At 41.2% G+C, this 19,400-nt stretch overlaps 1 protein-coding gene across 4 annotated transcripts in view; it reads left to right on the top strand.

Annotated features, from left to right (window-relative positions):
* The first annotated feature begins 258 nt into the window (after positions 1-258).
* B3galnt2 (beta-1,3-N-acetylgalactosaminyltransferase 2) overlaps positions 259-19,400 on the top strand; it is a 32,136-nt gene continuing 12,994 nt past the window's right edge. For all 4 annotated transcript variants that reach the window (XR_007591769.1, XM_050142458.1, XM_050142459.1 and 1 more), the window contains exons 1-4: positions 259-590; positions 9,210-9,357; positions 15,017-15,117; positions 18,582-18,778. Coding sequence is in view for 3 of the 4 variants with exons in the window: in XM_050142458.1 (XP_049998415.1) it covers positions 476-590; positions 9,210-9,357; positions 15,017-15,117; positions 18,582-18,778 (561 nt within the window). In the remaining variant the exon portion in view is untranslated. The remainder of the gene's footprint in view (positions 591-9,209; positions 9,358-15,016; positions 15,118-18,581; positions 18,779-19,400) is intronic.

The raw sequence follows: 19,400 nt of genomic DNA, 5'->3' as shown, positions 1-19,400 counted from the left end.
GGGCAGCGGCCCGGGGAGAGACGCGCGTGCTCTCTGCGCGCTCCGCCTCCGCCAGCGCCCTGCAACTGAGCGCGCGTAGCACCACGGGAAATGTAGTTTCTAGGGCCTGGAATGTCAGACACGCCTCCCGCCTGGGTTCAGCGCGGGACTACAGCTCCCAGCCATTCGGTTGACGGGCGGTGCGGGGACGCGGACTAGAGGGCGGGGCGAGAGCGAGGAGGGCGGAACGGGTGGGAAGGCCGCGCGCGCGGGGGCGGGGCTCCGGCCTCGGAGCCGCTGCCGTTTGCGGTCCGGACCAGAGGCGGGAGCCGAGGACACAGCGCCGAGTGCGGCCTCGGTTGCGGGCGCGGGCTGGAGCGCGGGCGCGAGCCCTGCCGGTGGCGCTCGGTGCTCTTAGGTCCCCTCGCTCTCGGCCGGGACGCGGGAGAGAGCGGCGCGCGGCGGGGGCGCGAGGTGGTGCGGGCGGGGGCGGCCAATGCGAAACTGGCTGGTGCTGCTGTGCCCGTGCGTGCTCGGGGCCGCGCTGCACCTCTGGCACCTCTGGCTGCGCTCCCCGCCGCCCCCCCGCGCCTCCGGGCCCGGTGCGGCAGGTGAGGTGCCGGGACTCGGCGGTCGCGCGCGTGGGAGGCCGGGGGCGGGGGGCAACCGGGCGGGTGCGGACGTCCCGGGACAGGCTGAACAAACGGGTCTTTTCATCCGCGTCGGGCGAACTCGACTGTGCGGTCCTTCTCAGCGTGTGCTTAGGGGCCCACGCCGTGCCCGAGGGGCCTTGGGGGGGGGGGGGGCTTCTCTCCGAGGGGGTCCGCGAGCGCACCGGTGCAGGCTTTGCGCATCAGGACTCACTTTGCAGTGAGGAGGGGACTGGCTTGCACTTTGCGGTCTCTGATCGTGAGGTGAGCCGGTGAAACACATCTAGACGTGAAATAGGGCGCAGCTGTGAGTGGAGTCGTCCCTGCGGTTCTGCTCGGGTAGCTTCCTAGTAAAGGAGCCTGGGAGTACCGGATTCTTTAACTCTCGAGTCCATTTGTTCCCAAACTTCTTCCCTCGTGGGAATGAAAGCTTTGTTCTCATTCGCTCAGCGTTGTCCCATCACCCTGAACACTACCTTAGGGTCTCTTGTGTGTCTTACTCAGGTTTTTCCCAGAGAGCCTGTAGAAGGAGACTTAGATGGCTATTTTAAAGATGGGGCAATGCTTGTTTTAGTTTTTTTTTTTTTTTAACTACGTTAGGATTTATCTTTCCATTTCATATCCAAACAGCTGTTTTCTTTTCAGAAAGTTTAAAAACAGGCCTTCCCAATCAGCGCAGGGCTGATTCTAATAACGCATTTAGCAGTCCTCAAGACTCCTCCAGCTGTTACCAGATTACACTGGAGTTATTTTAGTAATGATCGCTTTTCCTGTTAGATGAACCCCCAGCTTTTGGAAAGGTCATTTGTGTGACTGAAAAGAATTAACCACGTAAGTGGTATAGTGAAAAACACACCATTATGTGTGTGTTTAGCTTGCTAAACAGGTGGGGTTTTTACAAGTTAGATGAGAAAAGTCTCGTGCGTACAAAATACTTTGCAACCTAAACATCTGTTGGGGTTGTGTTTTATGGGTTTCTTTCTCTTTTTCTTTTAAATAAACGAGTGAGTTGCTGGAATCTGCTTGGAGAGCCAGTGTAGAATATATGTGACCCTAACATTAACAGTCTTTGGGGTTCACATAATAAACCTTGCCTTTGAGCTTATATTTTAGTAAGCCTGCAAGCAATTTTTGTGTTTGAAAAAGATTTTTCCTGTCCGTTTAATGTTTGATGTTTAATGCTTTAGAGCTTATCCGTTTAGATTAAACTAGATTAAGGAAGCAAGCTGTAGGAACCCTCAGGGTCATATAGGGTCATTCTAGTTGTAAAAATTAATTTTGTGTTGCTACTGGAGCTTTGTCAGATAACGTTTGACTATAAAGACAGATTCCTTTCCCACTCTCCTCCCTGGCACTTCAAAAACAAACGCAGAAGTATTTTGGTTGCAAAAAATTACCACAGGGTTTTTTTTTTTTCCTATTTTGCTGTTGAAATATTTAAAACATTTGGGCATGTTTATGTTTTGATCCCGTACATTAAGCCTAAAACCTGAGATTTTACTAAGTATCTTCCTCTTGAATTAGCATTTTAGAACTTACTTGTTCTCTTTTCTGCTCCTCTGTAGTTCCATTAAGCCACACTAGTAATTTCTAAAATTTATTTGTGTATGTGTGCACATTGATATGCCACAGAGCTCTCGTAGAAGTCCAAGGATAATTTAAGATCAGTTCTCTTCTTCCACCATGTGGGTTCTGGGAATCAAACTCGGAACATCAGACTTGGGGCAAGTCCTTTGACCTGATAAACTATTTGAAAGCCCAATCATTTTTTTGAAAGGGAAATTTACTTTTTCTGAATATTAGAAAAACCCTTTTGGCTGACAGTTCTTTCAGCAAACAGATAGCTACTGGGCCATCTTTTCTTGTAGGCTGGAATTAGCAAATAATCAAAATAAAGAGCCTGCTCTCCAGATGTTAACCATTTGAAAGGGGAGACAGTAAGACTGTGAGTGTAAATGTCACGGGATGGTGAGGATGCTGAAGGAAAAATGAAGTTTTCTCCAAGAGGGTAAACAGATAGATCAAGGAAGACCACTGTGAAGAGGTGGCAGCTGAGCAAGGACCTGAGGGAAGCGAATGAGTCATCTTAGTACTAAGATTAGCAACTTTTCTATGTAGGGGCTTTAAACAACACTGGTGAGGAGGCCTCTTATGCAATATAGCACACCAGAGGCACAAAGTGCAAAGGAAATATAGGCTTTGGACCAGGGGATATAAACTGACTTGATCTCTGTGTACTGTTGGACATTGCCTTATAGGAATTATGTAGTGGTGAATGTAGAAAGATGTGACCGAGAAAAGGCTTGTCTTTGTAAGATATCTGGAAAGAAGGAAGCCAGACTTGGAAAGAAGAGGCGCTTATGTATGATAAGTACATACTTGGAGAGCTAGGTGTAGGGCTGGATACCTCGTTCCAGCATGTTTGGAGACAGACAGGGCAAGCAGTTCAAAGACAAATTGAGCTTGATGCCCTACTTTTTGCCTAGGGCTGGTTCTTCCAAAATTACCCCTCTATGCTGGATCTCAGGGTTTCAGTTTCCATGTCTATAAACTGGTGATCTATAAAGATTTGTTCAGCAAAACACTCAGAACAGTGCCCAGTCACTGTAAACACTCCAGGAATTCTGGAGAGTATTGGTATTAGGGAGGTGGCTACAGCCTATGCCAGTATGCTTCGTTGACGCTGGCAAGAGCACACTAGTTTTGCAGTGACTATTTCATCAACAGATCTGTGATGGGCTCTTATGTTTTCCTTATTTTCAAGACTTCTGCCTGATTGTGATGGATGGTGTCTAAGAGCATACTCATGAGGGTTTTCTTTGTTTGTTTTAGGACTTTTTAGGCTTATTTATCAGTTTTGAGGTCAATGTCCCTTAAGACTTTAATGTCCACGGTCATTGCAGAGTTTAGCAGGTTGCCAGACTCTCGGGATAGATTACGTATTAATATAAATAGTCATTGCTCTTGGGGCACTTGCTTGGGGTTGTGAGCTATTCCTGTCATTGTGGAGATCTTGTTCCCTGTGGGCCTGTGCCAATTAGCACAGCAGACATAAGAAGTGTTCAGTTCGAATGAGCAAATCAAGAGAATGAAACGGAGAAGATACTAATTTTCTACCTGTATCATCTGTTTACATGCCACGAGCACCTTATAATTTAAATATATTTCCTTCATAAAGGGAAGCAAGTTCTGTGGAGGAAAAGTTGAAATTATTTTTAAATGAAAGGAAAGAAACATGATCTGTATTTCTAGATTATTTTCAATATAATATCTATTTTGAAAACTATTTTAAAAATGTTTTTGATGTTTTGTACACATTCCTTTCAAGCATGTGACCGTGCAGGCTGATATATTTTTACAAGCTGAGCACTCTTCAATCCTGTTAATTTAAAAAAGGAAAACTATGGGGTTGGAAATCTAGTTCAGTTGGTAAAATAAATGCTTTCCTTTTTTATTGTTTTTATTGAGCTATGTTTTTCTCCACTCCCCTTCTTTCCTTCCTCACCCCTCCCCTTCTACCCTCTCCTGTGACCCCCACACTTCCAATTCATTCAGGAGAACTTGTCTTTTTTCTCCTTCCTACGTAGATCTGTTTATGTCTCTCTTAGGGGCCTCTTTGTTGTCTAGGTTCTCTGGGGTTGTGGCCTGTAGGCTGGTTTTTCTTTGTTCTATGTCTAAAAGCCACTTATGAGTGAATACATACCATATTTATCTTTTTGGGTCTGGGTTACCTCACTCGGTATGTTTTTTTTATAGATCCATCCATTTGCCTGCAAATTTCAAGATGTCATTATTTTTTCCCACTGTGTAGTACTCCATTGTATAAATGTACCACATTTTCTTTATCCATTCTTCAGTTGAGGGGCATCCAGGTTGTTTCCAGGTTCTGGCTATTACAAATAATGCTGCTATGAACATAGTTGAGCATATGTCCTTGTGATATGATTGAGTGTCTTTTGGGTATATAGCCAACAGCAATTTTGCTGGGTTTTGAGGTAGATTGTTTCCTAATTTTCTGAGAAATTGCCATGCCGATTTCCAAAGCGGCTGTACAAGTTTTCACTACCACCAGCAATGGAGGAGTGTTCCCCTGACCCCACATCCTTTCCAACATAGGCTGTTATCAGTGTTTTTGATCTTGGTCATTCTTACAGGTGTAAGATGGAATCTCAGAGTTGTTTTGATTTGCATTTCTCTGATGGCTAAAGATAATGAGCATTTTCTTAAGTATCTTTCAGCCATTTTAGATTCCTCTGTTGAGAGTTCTCTGTTTAGGTCTGTACTCCATTTTTTTTTTTAAAAATTGGATTATTTGTTCTTTTGATGTCAGATTTCTTGAGTTCTTTGTATATTTTGGACATCAGTCCTCTGTCCAGTGTGGGGTTAGTGAAGATCTTTTCCCAGTCTGTAGGCTGTTGTTTTGTCTTGTTGACCATGTCCTTTGTTTACAGAAGCTTTTCATTTCCAGGAGGTCCCATTTATTAATTGTTGCTCTCAGTGTCTGTGCTACTGGGGTTATATTTAGGAAGTGGTCTCTGTGCCAATGTGTTCAAATGTACTTCCCAGGTTCACTGTTGTTAGTTTTTATGTGCACCGCCACCACCTGGCTTGTACTTGAGTTTTGTGCATGGCGATAGATGTGGGTCTGTTTTCATTCTTCTACACGTTGATATTCAGTTATGTCAGCATCATTTGTTGAATATGCTTTTTTTTCATTTTATATTTTTAGCTTCTTTGTCTAAAATCAGGTGTTCTTAGGTGTGTGGATTGATATCTGGGTCTTCAGTTCAATTCCATTGGTCCTCCTGTATGGTTTTATGCCAATACCAGGCTATTTTCAGTACTGTAGCTCTGTAGCAGAGTTTGAAGTCTGGGATTGTGATGCCTCCAGAAGTTCTTTTGTTGTACAGGATTGTTTTGACTATCCTGGAGTTTCTGGTTTTCCATATGAAGTTGAGTATTGTTCTTTCGAGGTCTGTGAAAAATTTTGCTGGGATTTTGATGGGCGTTGCTTTGAATCTGTAGATTGGCTTTGGTAAAATTACCATAAAATGCTTGTCTTACAACAAGCATGAGGATCTGAATTAGATCTCAGCCAGGCACAGTGGTGCAGAGTTGTAACCCCAGTACTGAGAAAGGAGAGAGAAGAGGATCCTGGAGCTTACAGGCCACTCAGTCTGGATGGATCAGTGCATAACTATTAGAAGTGAGAGAGCTTGCCTGAGAAAACAAGGTGCACAGACAGCTTCTGAAGAATGAAATGTCAACGAAAGTTCTGTTTTCCTAAAGTGCTGAATATATATTCCAAGTGTGTCCTGTTTTTGTTTTGCTTTGCTGTTGTTGTTTTGAGACAGGTTCTCTTTCTGGACTGTTCAGTAACTCACTATGTAGACCAGGGTGGCCTCAAACTCATAGAGATCCACCTGCCTCTGCCTCCGAGTGCTGAGATTAAAGTCGTGTGCCACCACGTCTGACTGCAGTATACCCTGTAAAAGACTTCCAGGTTGCAGTCCTAGCAGCAGTGAGGCAGACTTGTCTTGAGATCACTGTCAGCATTCTCTTGAAGTACCTATCACTTGGTTTTTACTGTCAGAAGACATTTGTCACTTCAAATGTAAAAAAAAAAATCTAGTGTATAATTATGGAATTCAAGCTTGAGTTCTAGTGAAGTTGGACTTCTTCCCCCGCCCTCCCCTTCCCGGGGTGCCTTCTTCCATGACTTGTCTTTATGTCTTAGCCGCCCGCCCCTTCATGTTTCTGGATACTGGAATCCAAGCTGTTTCCATGCTTGTTCCCTGTAACTGATGAGGACATAAGCTGAAGCTAAGAGGGGAGCTGCGAGCTTGCGTGGCCGGCCACCTGACCTAGGTGCTTAAAGCATCCACCTGAGAAGTTTAGCCTTTCCTATGAGGAGTCTGTTGGGTGGGTTTACGTTGGCAGGTGTAGTGAAAGAACTTGGTTTTCTTTTTCTTAATCTGATTTATCTGGTAGTAGACCTTCTCTAGAAGGCCGAGAAACACTCTTGAGTCTTTGCAAGAAAAAGAGATGCCTTCAGAGTAGAGCAGTTGAAGCAGAAGTGGCTTAGATGGGGATTGGGAGCAGACGTAGAGCTAAGATCAATACTAGTTTACAGCTGACCTGCAGGACTGCCACATGCTAATGGTTGTCTTTGTATGCATTTAGTTTTTTAAAAACATAACCAGAAACCTTTTGTGGTCATCTAGGTGATCACAGAGGACCTAATCTCGGTAAAGACTTACAGTCTAAGCGGAAGCTAGATTGAGTGCCCATAAAGGGATAGGTTTGAGAAAAGTTCATGAAAAGTTTGAGGCCGAGGTTAAATTATGTGCTATGTACTTTATTTCTAAATGATCTCCTTTGACTAGACACCAGAAATAAGGTACTATTTGACACTCAGGGATATTTGAATTATTCTGAAATTTTGTTTTTGTGTAGAAATCTTATTTTTCTGATGTCAGATTAATGAAACACAGGTTAAATATGACTTTTGCCCTTTTTCAGATTTTTAATCTTTTAGAAAGACATTTTAAAAACAGAGGCAGCCGGGTGGTGGTGGCGCACGCCTTTAATCCCAGCACTCGGGAGGCAGAGGCAGGCAGATCTCTGTGAGTTCGAGACCAGCCTGGTCTACAAGAGCTAGTTCCAAAAAAAACACAGAGAAACCCTGTCTCGAAAAAACCAAAATAAATAAATAAATAAATAAATAAATAAATAAATAAATAAATAAATAAATAAAATAAAAACAGAGGCAGTAAAGCTTTTAAAAATTCTGGGATCAAAGGTGTACACTACTACCACCTGGCCAAATATCTCTGTAGAATTGAAAAATGCCTTTTTACAAATATATGTTCTATAATCTATTTTGTAGAAAATAGGGTTAGCTGTATGAAAAATTCTTAACAGTATTAAAATTGTTATAGTGTAATATCTTTCAAATTATTGTCATAAAAGAATCTGCCCCCTAATTATTTTAATTAGTCTTTTTGAAAAAAGGCATCAACATGTTTCTGTTGCAGTTTAGACTGACTACCTAGCACCTACAGCATATAAAAACATTACAATTAGTATAGTGAAGATCCCTGACCCTCAGTAATTTATTCCTAAAAACATTTGAACCAGTTCCCATCACTGGAGACAGGTGAAATGAAATTCTTTTTAGAGCTTTATATAAGCTTGTAGCTCTTAAGCTTAAAAACTAGCAATAAAAAGAAAGACATAGCCTCTCTTCTGTTGTATTTCTAAGGATGAATTTTTCAATTAAAATAGAATCTTACCCGTTAGATCTTACAGCAGTAAAAAGGAGCTGTGTACATAATTTGTTAAAGGACTTTTTTTTTTTTTTACTAAAAATGTTGCTTTTTCTGCTTCAATCTTTAGAACATTTGGTTTGTGCTAAAAGTTTTAGCTGACAGAGAGAGAGAGAGAGAGAGAGAGAGAGAGAGAGAGAGAGAGAGAGAGAGTGTGTGTGTGTGTGTGTGTAGGTGTAGTGATAATGTCTAACATGGAGGTCCTTGACTTAATCTCCAAACTTAATAACTATTACTTAAATATTACTGGCCCTAAACTAGGACCTTTACATACATTGTCTCACTTAATTTTTATATATTTTTTGAGAAACACTGTAGTCATTTTATGTTTAAGAAAAACCAACACTCAAGAAGTTATATAACTTACACTCAGCCAGGTATGGTGTTTATGCCTGTTATACCCGTACCAGGGCAACAAAAGTAATGGAATTGGGCATTTAGAGCCAGTTTTCACCTATGGAGGAGTTGATGCCAGTCTGGATTACATGTTAGAACCCTGTCTCAAAACACAACAACAATGTCTTAGGGTTTTTATTGCTATGAAGAGACACCATGACTAGGGTAACTCTTATGAAGGAAAACATTTAATTGGGGTGGCTTACAGTTCAAAGGTTCAGTCCATTATCATCATGAGGGGACATGGTGATGGAGAAGTAGCTGAGAGTCCTACATCTTGCAGGCGACAGGAAGTGGTCTGAGAATTTGGCAGTGTCTTGAGCATAAATGAGACCTCAGTGCCCACCTCCACAGTAACATACTTCCTCCAAGAAGGCCATACCTACTCCAGCCAAGGCACATGTAATTGTACCAGTCCTTTTGGTTGCCATTCTCATTCAAACCACCACAAGCAACAACAAAAGTTCCCATAGTAAATACGTGAAGGACCCAGGATTCTAACTGACCTAATTGACTTTCTTACTGCCTGCTATATGTTGCTTATGCCATATTGCTTTTCACAGCTGATTCTTATAACAAACTTTTTTTTTTGACAATCTTTCTTATGCTAGCATAGATGTATAGATACATACATATGAGATACCAAAGCCTATATGCCAGTATGTTGTACATATTTCTGGATGCTGAGTTTTGGGTTTTTTAAATTTAAAATGAAATTTTAAATTTTATTTCTATTTATCTGTATGTTTTATAAGCAAAAGCATGTTTTATGTGTAATAAACTTTTTATGATATATGCTAGTTTACTGTAGTTGCGATGTTGTGACTGACTTGCAATATGTATTGCTTATTTATAGGTCAATCAGCCTTATTTCCTCAGTGGAAATTTAGTCATTATGATGTGGTAGTTGGTGTGTTATCAGCTCGAAATAACCATGAACTTCGAAATGTGATAAGAAACACCTGGCTGAAGCATTTGCTGCAGCATCCTACTTTAAGTCAACGGTAGGTTTTCTGAATTACTCTTTGTCTGTGTCAAGAACTGAAAACAAACAAAAAACCCTTAGTTTTAAAAGTCAAATATTGGGACTGGAGAGATGACTTGGTGGTTAAGAGCATTGGCTGTCTTCCTGAGAAGCTAGGTTCAATTCCCAGCAGCTACATGGTGACTCACACCTATCTATAACTCTAGTTCCAGAGGATCTGATTTCCTTTCTGGTCTGTGTGGGCTCTGCACACATGTGGTTCTCAGACAAACATGTAGAGAAAACACTCATACATGTTGAGTGTTGTTTTACTCTTTTGGCTTTTGGGGGGGCCCAACCACCCAGTTCCCAAATAAATCACACAAGGAGGCTTATTTTTAGTTAGGAATGCCCAGCCTTAGCTTGGCTTGTTTCTTGCCAGCTTTTCTTAAATTATTCCCACTACCTTTTGCATCTGGGCTGTTTCCTTTCTTACTTCTGTATTATCTTACTTACACTCTTACCCTGTGACTGGCTGGGTGGCCGGCCGGCCTCTATCATCCTTGTTCTCTTGCTAATGCTGCTCCTTGTCCTCATTTCTCCTGTTTACTCTCTGCCCCTGCCTCGCTATTGGCATTCAGCTCTTTATTAGACCATCAGGTGTTTCAGTGAGGCAAAGAATCACAGCTTCACAGAGTTAAACAAATACAACGTAAATAAAAGTAACACATCTTTGCATCATTAAACAAATGTACCACAGCATACACAAAAGTAACACACCTTAAAATAATATTCCCTAACTCATACATGTAAAATAAATCTTTTTTTTAAAAGGAGACACTGATTTAGAAACATGGCCCTTTTGGGAGAAATGGCTATTTCCTTCTGAATCTTAGAAGTAAGTTTTATCAAGATGTTAAGCCAGAAGGCAATGTTTTCTGGTTGGCATCCTAGATTATTTCAATAACCTCACATTTTCAGTGGTGTAGTATTTTAATGGCATAATGTATGGTGTGCATGGCATGCCATCAGTCTCTCCCACCCACCCTCCTAGAACTGGGCTGTGCACTGCCTCCCCTGCTCATAGGAGTTGGCCCAGCTGGTGTTCAGGAATGGTTATCGTGGAAAGTGAAAGCAAGAAAAACAACATAAACTATGATTTTGCTCTGAGCAGTTGATGGCGAGTTCTCGTTGGGCGTGACAGAAAAGACTACTGGAACTTGAGTTCTGGAAATGGTTCTGCGGCCTTTCCCTGGCTATACAGTCATGTACTAAGTGTGAACATCTCTTAAGACTGTGGTGAAAAACTGAGGGGAGAGGCGTAGGGCTGAGCTACCTAGGATGGGAAGACATGGAGGCTGTAGCAGAAAAAGTTCTCTTGGGGTTGTAGTAAACAGTCATTTGCTTGGTTGAGGTAAATTGCAGTTGGTAATTTTCTTGTCACTGACAGTGAACATGTATAGATTTCCTATCTTCCTCATGGCAGCTTCCATTCCTCTTCCTGGTAGGTTTCCTTAGTACATGACCGCAATAATAAATCCTGCACCTAGCAAGGAAAGGCCTCAGATCCACCTTGAGAGCTTGACCTCCAGTAGTCTTTGCTGTTGTGCCCAGTAAGAACGTGCCACCAACTGCTCAGACCAAAATCATGGTGTTATGTTGTTTCCCTTGCCTTCACTTCCCATGCCAACCAAGCTCATATGTCAGACTTCTCACACCCTTTACCCCTGCCTTCCTTATCTGAATTCTACCTTTTCCTGTCACTTGGATTGTTGCAGAAGTCCCCTGTAGGGATTGCTTGCTTTGTCTTGGTCCTATTCCACATTATATTTTCCATATAGCTACCAGACCAGAATGATCCTCTTAAGATTAGTCCAATTTGTTAATTCTCTATTCATAACCTCCACTGATACTTGTGTGTGTGTGTGTGTGCGTGCTCCTGCCTGTTTCTGTTGTCTTTTCTTTCTCAGAATAAAATCCTATCAGGCATAGATAGGAGGTTAAGGTCATCCTCAGCTGTATACTGAGTTTGATGCTAGTCTTGGCTAATGGCACTTGTCTCTAAATAAATAAATATAGTAAAATAAAAATCCCAAATTATGGTAGTCATTGACCTTGTCTACATCACCTTCTCCTATGTAAGTCAATTTACTGTGTTTTCCTCATGCCCCAGGATTTTTTTTTAATGCATACAAAATAATGTTGATTTGTATTATTATAACATTTTCATAAGTTTGTCATTGTACTTTGCTCATACTTACCCTCATCCTCTCATCCTTCCTGTGATTCCATCCTTTTGCTTTCATGTCACACACACACACACACACACACACCTAGATTCTGCATGTGAGAAAAACGTATGGTGTCGTCTTTCCCATTCCCCATACCCCTCCTCCCCATGTTGACTATTGAGGCTTCCTCTTCAGAGGCCTTGCCCTCGCTTAGACCACCTTTTCATTGAATGTCTTCATGGTAGCCTTCCTTCAGGGCTCCTCTGGTAGATGTTACTTTAGCACACAGTCTCATATTAAATAGCACTCTGCTTCTTTTCTCCCATCTTCCCTTACTCGACTTTATTATTACACACATTACCAACTAACGTGTGTAATACATTTATAAGTTATTCATCATTCCCCACTAGGAAGTAGGCTGTTTGTTTTTTGTTTTCTGTACTGATAGAATTCCAGTATCTACAACCTGTCCTCTCCATGAGTGAGGTACTCAACAATGAAGAGCTCAGAACTAAAAATAATCAGTATAATTTATAGCAGTAATTCATTTGCCTTTGTAGCAGTTATTTAAATGTAGTAAGCTTGTGTTTGTTTTTCTGAAGATAATGGATTGTCTACATAAGAACAGATTGAAGCCCAAAAATAACTTTCTAGGGCGTAATAGTTATATGGATTTAGTAAGGTTATTTAAGATAGCTAAAAAAAAAAAAAGTGGTGAGTGTATGTAATTTAATTACCATATTCACTCATGTCTGTATGTTGTACCTTTATTACAAATGCTAATTATCTACCTAGGTGTTCGGCCCAGCTGCCCAGTAGAAAGAGATGGTGCATTCTGTGGTTATGGCATTCTTTGATAGCTGTGTTTCACCAAAGGAGTCACACTCAGCTTTATTTATGAGGACTGTGTTTGGTTCTAAGCCTCTGTGATAGGCTGTAATTTGTCACTTTAATGCATTTATTGTTCTAAGCAGGTCATGCACAATGTGTGTTAAAACAGAAAGGTGCAGAAGAGCTGGAGTCTAGGGGTCTTGGATATAGAACTAGGTGTAGTTGTGCAGTGTACGATACAGTGGGGATACCTGTAAATTAGCCTGGGATGGGACTAGAGAGCTGGCTCAGCAGTTAGGAATGCTGCTCTTCCAGAGGAACCTGAGTTCTGATCTTTGCACCTTTATCAGGTGCCTTGCAACTACCTGGAATTCCAGCTCCAGGAAATCAACTCCTTCTTCTGGCTGCTGCAGGCACATATAGGTGCCAAGCGCGTGCACACACACAGACAGACAGACAGACAGAATGTGATAAAATTCAGGCCTTTTTTTGAGACAGAGTTTCTCTGCGTAACAGTCCTAGCTGTCCTGGAACTAAGTCTTGTAGACCAGGTTGGCCTCAGACTCACGAACTCACAGAGATCCGCTTGCCTCTGCCTCCCGAGTGCTGGGATTAAAGATGTGCACTGCCACTACCTGGCCAAAAAAAAAAAAATCTTTTTAAAATAGCCTGGGGTGCTTGAGAAACATCAGTCATATGTAACCTGGGGGCTGTTGAAAGTGTTAGAGCAGGGGACACCTAGGAAAGGAGAGAGGGAGAAGACTGTAAGGGAGGGGGAAGGAGGAAAGGCCTGTGGCTGTAAGAGGTCAGCAGGACCTGTTCAGACCAGGACTGCTGAGGAGTGTGACTCCTGAGCAGTGATGTCATCAGAGGATGTGGGAGGCCGACCTGGAGAGCTGTGAAGTCCCCAGTCAAGGTGCTGAGTACTGGACAGGAAGCTCAGCAGAGCATGTGTTTGAGCTCAGGTGCCCACAGGCTCGAGTGTCCTCTGGAAATGGTTATTGAATGGCTCCTAAAAGAGGCTGCTCATATGTATATTTCATAATTTTATTGATAGAATGATGTAGCACATAGTTGATAGGTAATAACATTCATGCAGTACTCTATAAAGTTAGTCAATTCTATTTGGCCAACTAATTCTCATAGAATGCTTCTGTTTTGCCAGGATGTTAGATTCATAACAAACTTATTCTGGAATTAGCAAAGGCATATCGCTCTTAGGTAAATATTTCACGTTAAAGAATAAGACTTAAGGCTGGAGATATGGCTCGTCAAGTACCTACCTTATACTCTTCCAGAGAACCTAGGCTGAGTTCCCAGCACCAGCATGGCAGCTCACAACTGTCTGTGACTCCAGTCCCAAGGGGCCCACTACCCTCTTCCATGTGGCCCATGAGTGGACATACAGGCAAAACACCCCTACACATAAGAAGTAAAATGATCAAAAAAAAAGTTTGAAAGTAAGACTAAAGTGTTTACTAAGATATCTCAGATCTCAGTACTTTATTCTCAATCAATGAAGTCAGTGACTTTGAATCAGGTAATAGTTTTTGGACATTCAAAAAGTACTATTCACACAGTAGCGACTGAACATCTATTATACTTAGTTTTAATTTGCGTTACTAACATGAGGTGGGAGAGTCATCTGTCTATGTGTTAATTTTATTGGTTAATAAAGAAACTGCCTTGGCCCTTTAATAGGACAGAAAATTAGGTAGGCGGAGTAGACAGACAGAATGCTGGGAGAAAGAAGCCGAGTCAGTTAGTCGCCATGATTCTCCCACCCGACACAGACGCAGGTTAAGATCTTTCCTGGTAAGCCACACCTCGTGGGGCTACACAGATTATAATTATTTCGGGTAAAGCTAGCCGTGCAGAGCTTGGCTGGAACGCAGCTCCCTACAACACTAACATTTTCTTATACTTTCAGGATAGACAAACAGTGATACAAAAAGTCTAGTCCTTACTTATATTATTATTTGTTTCTGTGGTTTAAATACTTTCTCCAAGAATAATTTCAAACAGCTACTGTGACATAGCTGGATGTAGAACTATGAAAAGATATATACTGTGTACCATAAATATTCTATCAAACAGATAAAAGGATGGGGAGCTTGAGTATTCCCTTGTTTTAAATATGTTTCTGTAGTTTAATAAAGACTCTACTTAACCATTTACAAAATTCCTGAAAATTTGACAACTAGCTCTCATAAGCCAGCACTTCAGAACTCTGCTACCTGTGGGTATTCTAGATGCCAAAGAACTTGAGGATTGATTACTCCAAGGATGAGTCTACACTAGATATGCTAGCTCAAGAATCATTCTTGTGCCAGTTACAGCCTTAGGAATAAACTAGTGTTTTCAGAGGACAGGGAGTAAGAAGAATGAGCAGACCAAGAAGAGATGAAGGGCAAAATCTTGGGTAACAAGTCACAGGTTACCAGTGACACAAGGTGGGAGCAGCAGGGACCTCCTCTTAGAAATACTAGTCCAGCAAGAGAAAAGGAAACTTCCAAATGCAGTTTCCGAGAAGCTGATAGTAAAGTTAGAGAATAGTCTCAAAGGTCTGAAATGAGCACGAGGAAATGGCTCTATGTGAAATGAATCTATAACTGACGTTAATTCCCCATCTCTCAGTGTGCTTGTGAAGTTCATAATAGGTGCTCGTGGCTGTGAAGTGCCTGTGGAAGACAGGGAGGATCCTTACTCCTGCCGGCTGCTCAACATCACCAACCCAGGTGCGTTGTCCTTCAGGCTGCCATCTATGTTTGCTGTCAAGTAAAAGGTGCTAAAGTTTATGGAAGAGAGTCTATTTTTAACCGACTAAATATTTGTCATCAAAATTTGTATTCCAGCCTTTTTGACAGATGGACTAGTCACTCAGGGAGTCTCTGGGATTTCTTTACTGACAAAGAATTTCATGACTGACCAGTATATTCTTCAGTATGACTTAGTGCATCTAGAGAATTAGATTACTCATAGATGACTGAATTTTGAACTTTTGGAAAATGTTGACTTTACCAATTAATTGATAATAACTATGATATAAATATTGTGAGTTGACTTTGATTTTGAATTACTGCTAAAATCAAGTGTAACTAGATGTTTCTCTCCCACCCACCAGTTTCTGAATAACCACTCAGAAGCTTAATATTAATTATAAATGTTTGGCCAATAACTCAGGCTTATTACTAGCTAGCTCTAACATTTAAATTAACCATTTCTATTAACGTGTTGTCATGTGACCCGTGGCTCACCGGTGCTGTGGCATGTTGTTTCTTGGGTAGATGCTGGTGTCTCCCAGACTCTGCCCTTTTTCACCTGTATCTCTGCTTGGATTTCTCGCCTGTCTCTGTCTTGCCTTGCCATAGGCCAATGCACCTTTATGAACAACACATGTTCATAGTGTGTAAAAGATACTCCACAGCAACCAGGTGATGTGGCACATGCCTGGAATTCCACAATTGGGGAACCAGAAGTGGGAAGATCACTTCTGCTAGGAATCAGCCTGGGTGATATATCAAGAACACGCAAAAAAATAAATAAATAAATAAATAAATAAATAAATAAATAAATAAATATTAAGAGGTTAAAAGTCACAGGCTATTGACTAAGCTTCTGCAAAAGAAACAAGAAAATGTTTGAATTTCTAAAAGTTATTTTATATTCCTTAGAATTAAGTTTGTGATAATCTGGATAAGGATGCAGAAAGCTGATGCTAATGGGCGGGGTTCCATGTTGTCAGGGAGGCTGTTAGTACATTATTAGCATTCCCATGGTGTTCGGCTGCAGTTCTAAAGGAGGCTTTCAAATCTGTCGGGTGTGCTGGTCTGTTTTAAAGTTTATCAGTCTTCACAGTTACATGTATCTCACTTTTTGAGGTGTGATCATATGCAGGGCTGAAAATCTGTGGCTCTAAAGCCAGCTCTGCCATGCTAGCTCTGTGGCCTCCTGAGTCTGCATTTCATCTCTGTAAGCAAGTAATAAAGTGTGTAATTACGCATGCCTTTAATTGCAGCCTTTGGGAGGCAGGAATATTGCCATAAGTTTGAGATCAACGTACCTACAAAATGAGCTCCAGGTCATCCTGATCTTCAGAGTGCTATTTTAAAGAAAGGAAGGAAGGAAGAAAAGAAAGAAAAGTAGTCTCGTGGAGACTAGTATGGGGTGAAGTAAATGATAGAACATTTAGTGTAGGTTCTGGAACTCCATAGATAATTTTATACTAAAGAGCCTGCCTTTTTCATAGATTGGATTTCAGCCCACTTTTTCAATAAATTGAGCATATATTCTAGTCTTTATCATGAAGTTTGTAGAGAAAATTGTACATATATTTGTGTTCTTCTGAGGAGAGGTTCCATTAGCTTTTAGTAGAGAGCATAGGATCATAACCTCACCAGATGTGTTGTTACTAATGTAGCAGCTTACAGAAATCAAAACAGGACAGCCACACACAGAAACGTTACACAGGGCGTGTCTGCCTAGCAGTATGCAGCCATGCAGCCGTGCTCCCGTCCCCAGCACTTGGTACCTGAACTTACCATCTTAATTGCTTATTGATAGTGGAGGGGTAAATGCTCCATTAATAGGACACGTTCATCATTTAATACATAGTTTTTAAAACTGCACTGTTTAATGTAGGCATATCTTATTACCCCCTGAGCATTTGGGTTATTTCAGTATCTAAAGGTCATGAACATTAATCCTGCTGCAGTATGTCTAGAAGGTTTGATTACTGGCTGCTGTCAAAGCAACAAGATTTCCTACTCCAGGTAGCTTGAACTTAAGGTACATTTGTTTAAGGTAAAGAAAGTCTAAGAATGACTTGACCTCCTGTTTTTAATAGACATGCTTCTTTCTGCCTTTTGTCTCCTGAATATACTAAAGAGAAAAACTTGCTGTCATCCAGTCTGGATGCTGACAGTGCTCTCTAGCTCCTGGCAAAAAAATCTGTCCCTTTTTGCCCTCTCCATCTCATGTGTATTAACAAGAAGGAGGCAGCATTTCCTGTTAATCTCCATTTTATTGAAGATCTTTTTACGATACCTTCTAGGGACTAAAGTGAGGGACCTAAATATGTACAAGATAGGGCTATATTCTAGTCTCTGTAAATCAGGGCTGTCTTTCTAAGAATATCAGTGAACTTCGTAAATTCTGTCAAAGCAAAATTTCGTGTTAATTGTGTTATTTTGAGGAGTGGGATCCAGTGGTTTTCAGTGAGCTCTGCAGTGTCAAGAATCAACCCCAGGGCCTTGTGTGTACTGGGCAGGTCAGCTTCACCACTGAATTGGACTCACAGCCCTGATACCAATGTAGAGACTGGCTACAGTCTGTACATGTGCTATATAAGTACATGTGTGTACACACATCGATTTTACCTGGTTGGGTCATCAGCAGGGTTTAAAAACTACAGAGAACTTTGTCTTTAAAGTAGGTTTTGTATTTCTCAAACAATTTTTGACAAATAAGCCATATTATCTAATCTATCCTGATTCTTTTATTGTAATTAGAAAAGTTACTTGAAAAAGGATTATTGGCTGGAGATATTGGCTCTCTGGTATAGTACTTGCTTAACATGAGTGAAGCCCAGGTTCAGTTTCCAGCTCTGGAGAAAAAAAAAAAAAAAGGCAGTTCAGGGAACTGATATAAAAAGAGCTCTTGACTTGTGAGTCATGAAACATGGGTCTGATTCCCGATTGCATCACTTTTTGTGATTTGGGGACGCTTACTCAGTGTCCCTTATGGCTATAGAGTCTTACCTGGTAAGTGACATAACACTCTTCCCAGAAGGGAAGTGGCGTGTGTAGATGTGATGGGCAGTGTAGAGTAGGTGCTCAGAGTCCGCTTGATTTACTTATCTGCCATAAATATTTTATAGAAGTTTCTCAGTGTTGTTCAAAGGGATTTCATTTACTCCTATACCGCAGTGGTTTCCATACATACCATAAACTTTCAAATTGCTTAATAGGAAGTAGCATTTTTAAAACTTGCAGGGAAAGATCAAATTTTCTAATCATTTTTACTATACTAAGTACTTTAATAATGTTTAATAGTGTTTATCCAGGCCTTCCGTATAGATACCTTGCAGTTGACTTACATTAAGTATATGCCTATGGGATGCTGTATGTGTTTGTACATGTGTGTGTGCAGAAGTCTGGATTTTATCTGATGATGTAATACCCTATTCTTGTTGCTTATTTAGTTTTGAATCAAGAAATCGAGGCCTTCAACTTCCCTGAAGATACTTCCTCATCCAGACTCTCTGAAGACCAAGTTGTCAGCGTGAGCTTCCGAGTTCTCTACCCAATCGTGATTACCAGTCTTGGAGTGTTCTATGATGCCAATGATGTTGGTTTTCAGAGGAACATCACAGTCAAGTTGTATCAGGCAGAGCAGGAGGTGTGTATTGGCATGTACAGGATTTTTCCAATTTTTCTTCTTTAGAAACTTTTTCTTGTTGTCCTAAGTAGATTTAAAGACTGAACCTTCTCCATGGTTGGGTGACTTCCATCTTTCTTCCTGTATTGGTTGAAGTTAAATAAGTTGCATTGTAATGCTGGCTTGGGGAGAGATTACCATAGATAGATGAATTATATGTGCAAAAGGAAAAGTTGGACTAGATTAGGAATGCCAAACCAAAATTCCCCATAGCTTCATTAACAAAGGTGTCAGAAACATGAGCTGAAGAGAAGACAGTCTTTTCAAAAATGATGCTGATTGTATGGCCACCTGCAAAAGAATAAAATTAGATCCATATCTTTTACCTTGCACAAAAAGTCAGTTCAAACTGGATCAGAAACCTTAACCACATGGAATCTGATTATATATGAAAGCTTGGCCGATAGCGTAGGCTTGTTTCTAACTAGCTCTTATAACTTAAAGTAACCCATGTCTTTTGATCTGCATCCTTTTATGTGACTTGGTTTCCTTTGCTTTGTAATGCTCATGTTGCTTGCTCTACATCCCTGGTGTCTCCTCCCTTTTGCCCAGCGTTCTCTCTGCCCCCAAAATCCTGCCTGCC

The sequence above is a fragment of the Alexandromys fortis genome, unplaced genomic scaffold, assembly GCF_014885135.2.
Source record: "Alexandromys fortis isolate MF-2015 unplaced genomic scaffold, M_Fortis_MF-2015_v1.1 scaffold_5, whole genome shotgun sequence".
Classification (NCBI taxonomy): domain Eukaryota; kingdom Metazoa; phylum Chordata; class Mammalia; order Rodentia; family Cricetidae; genus Alexandromys; species Alexandromys fortis.
This window is presented reverse-complemented; position numbering and strand designations above follow the sequence as displayed.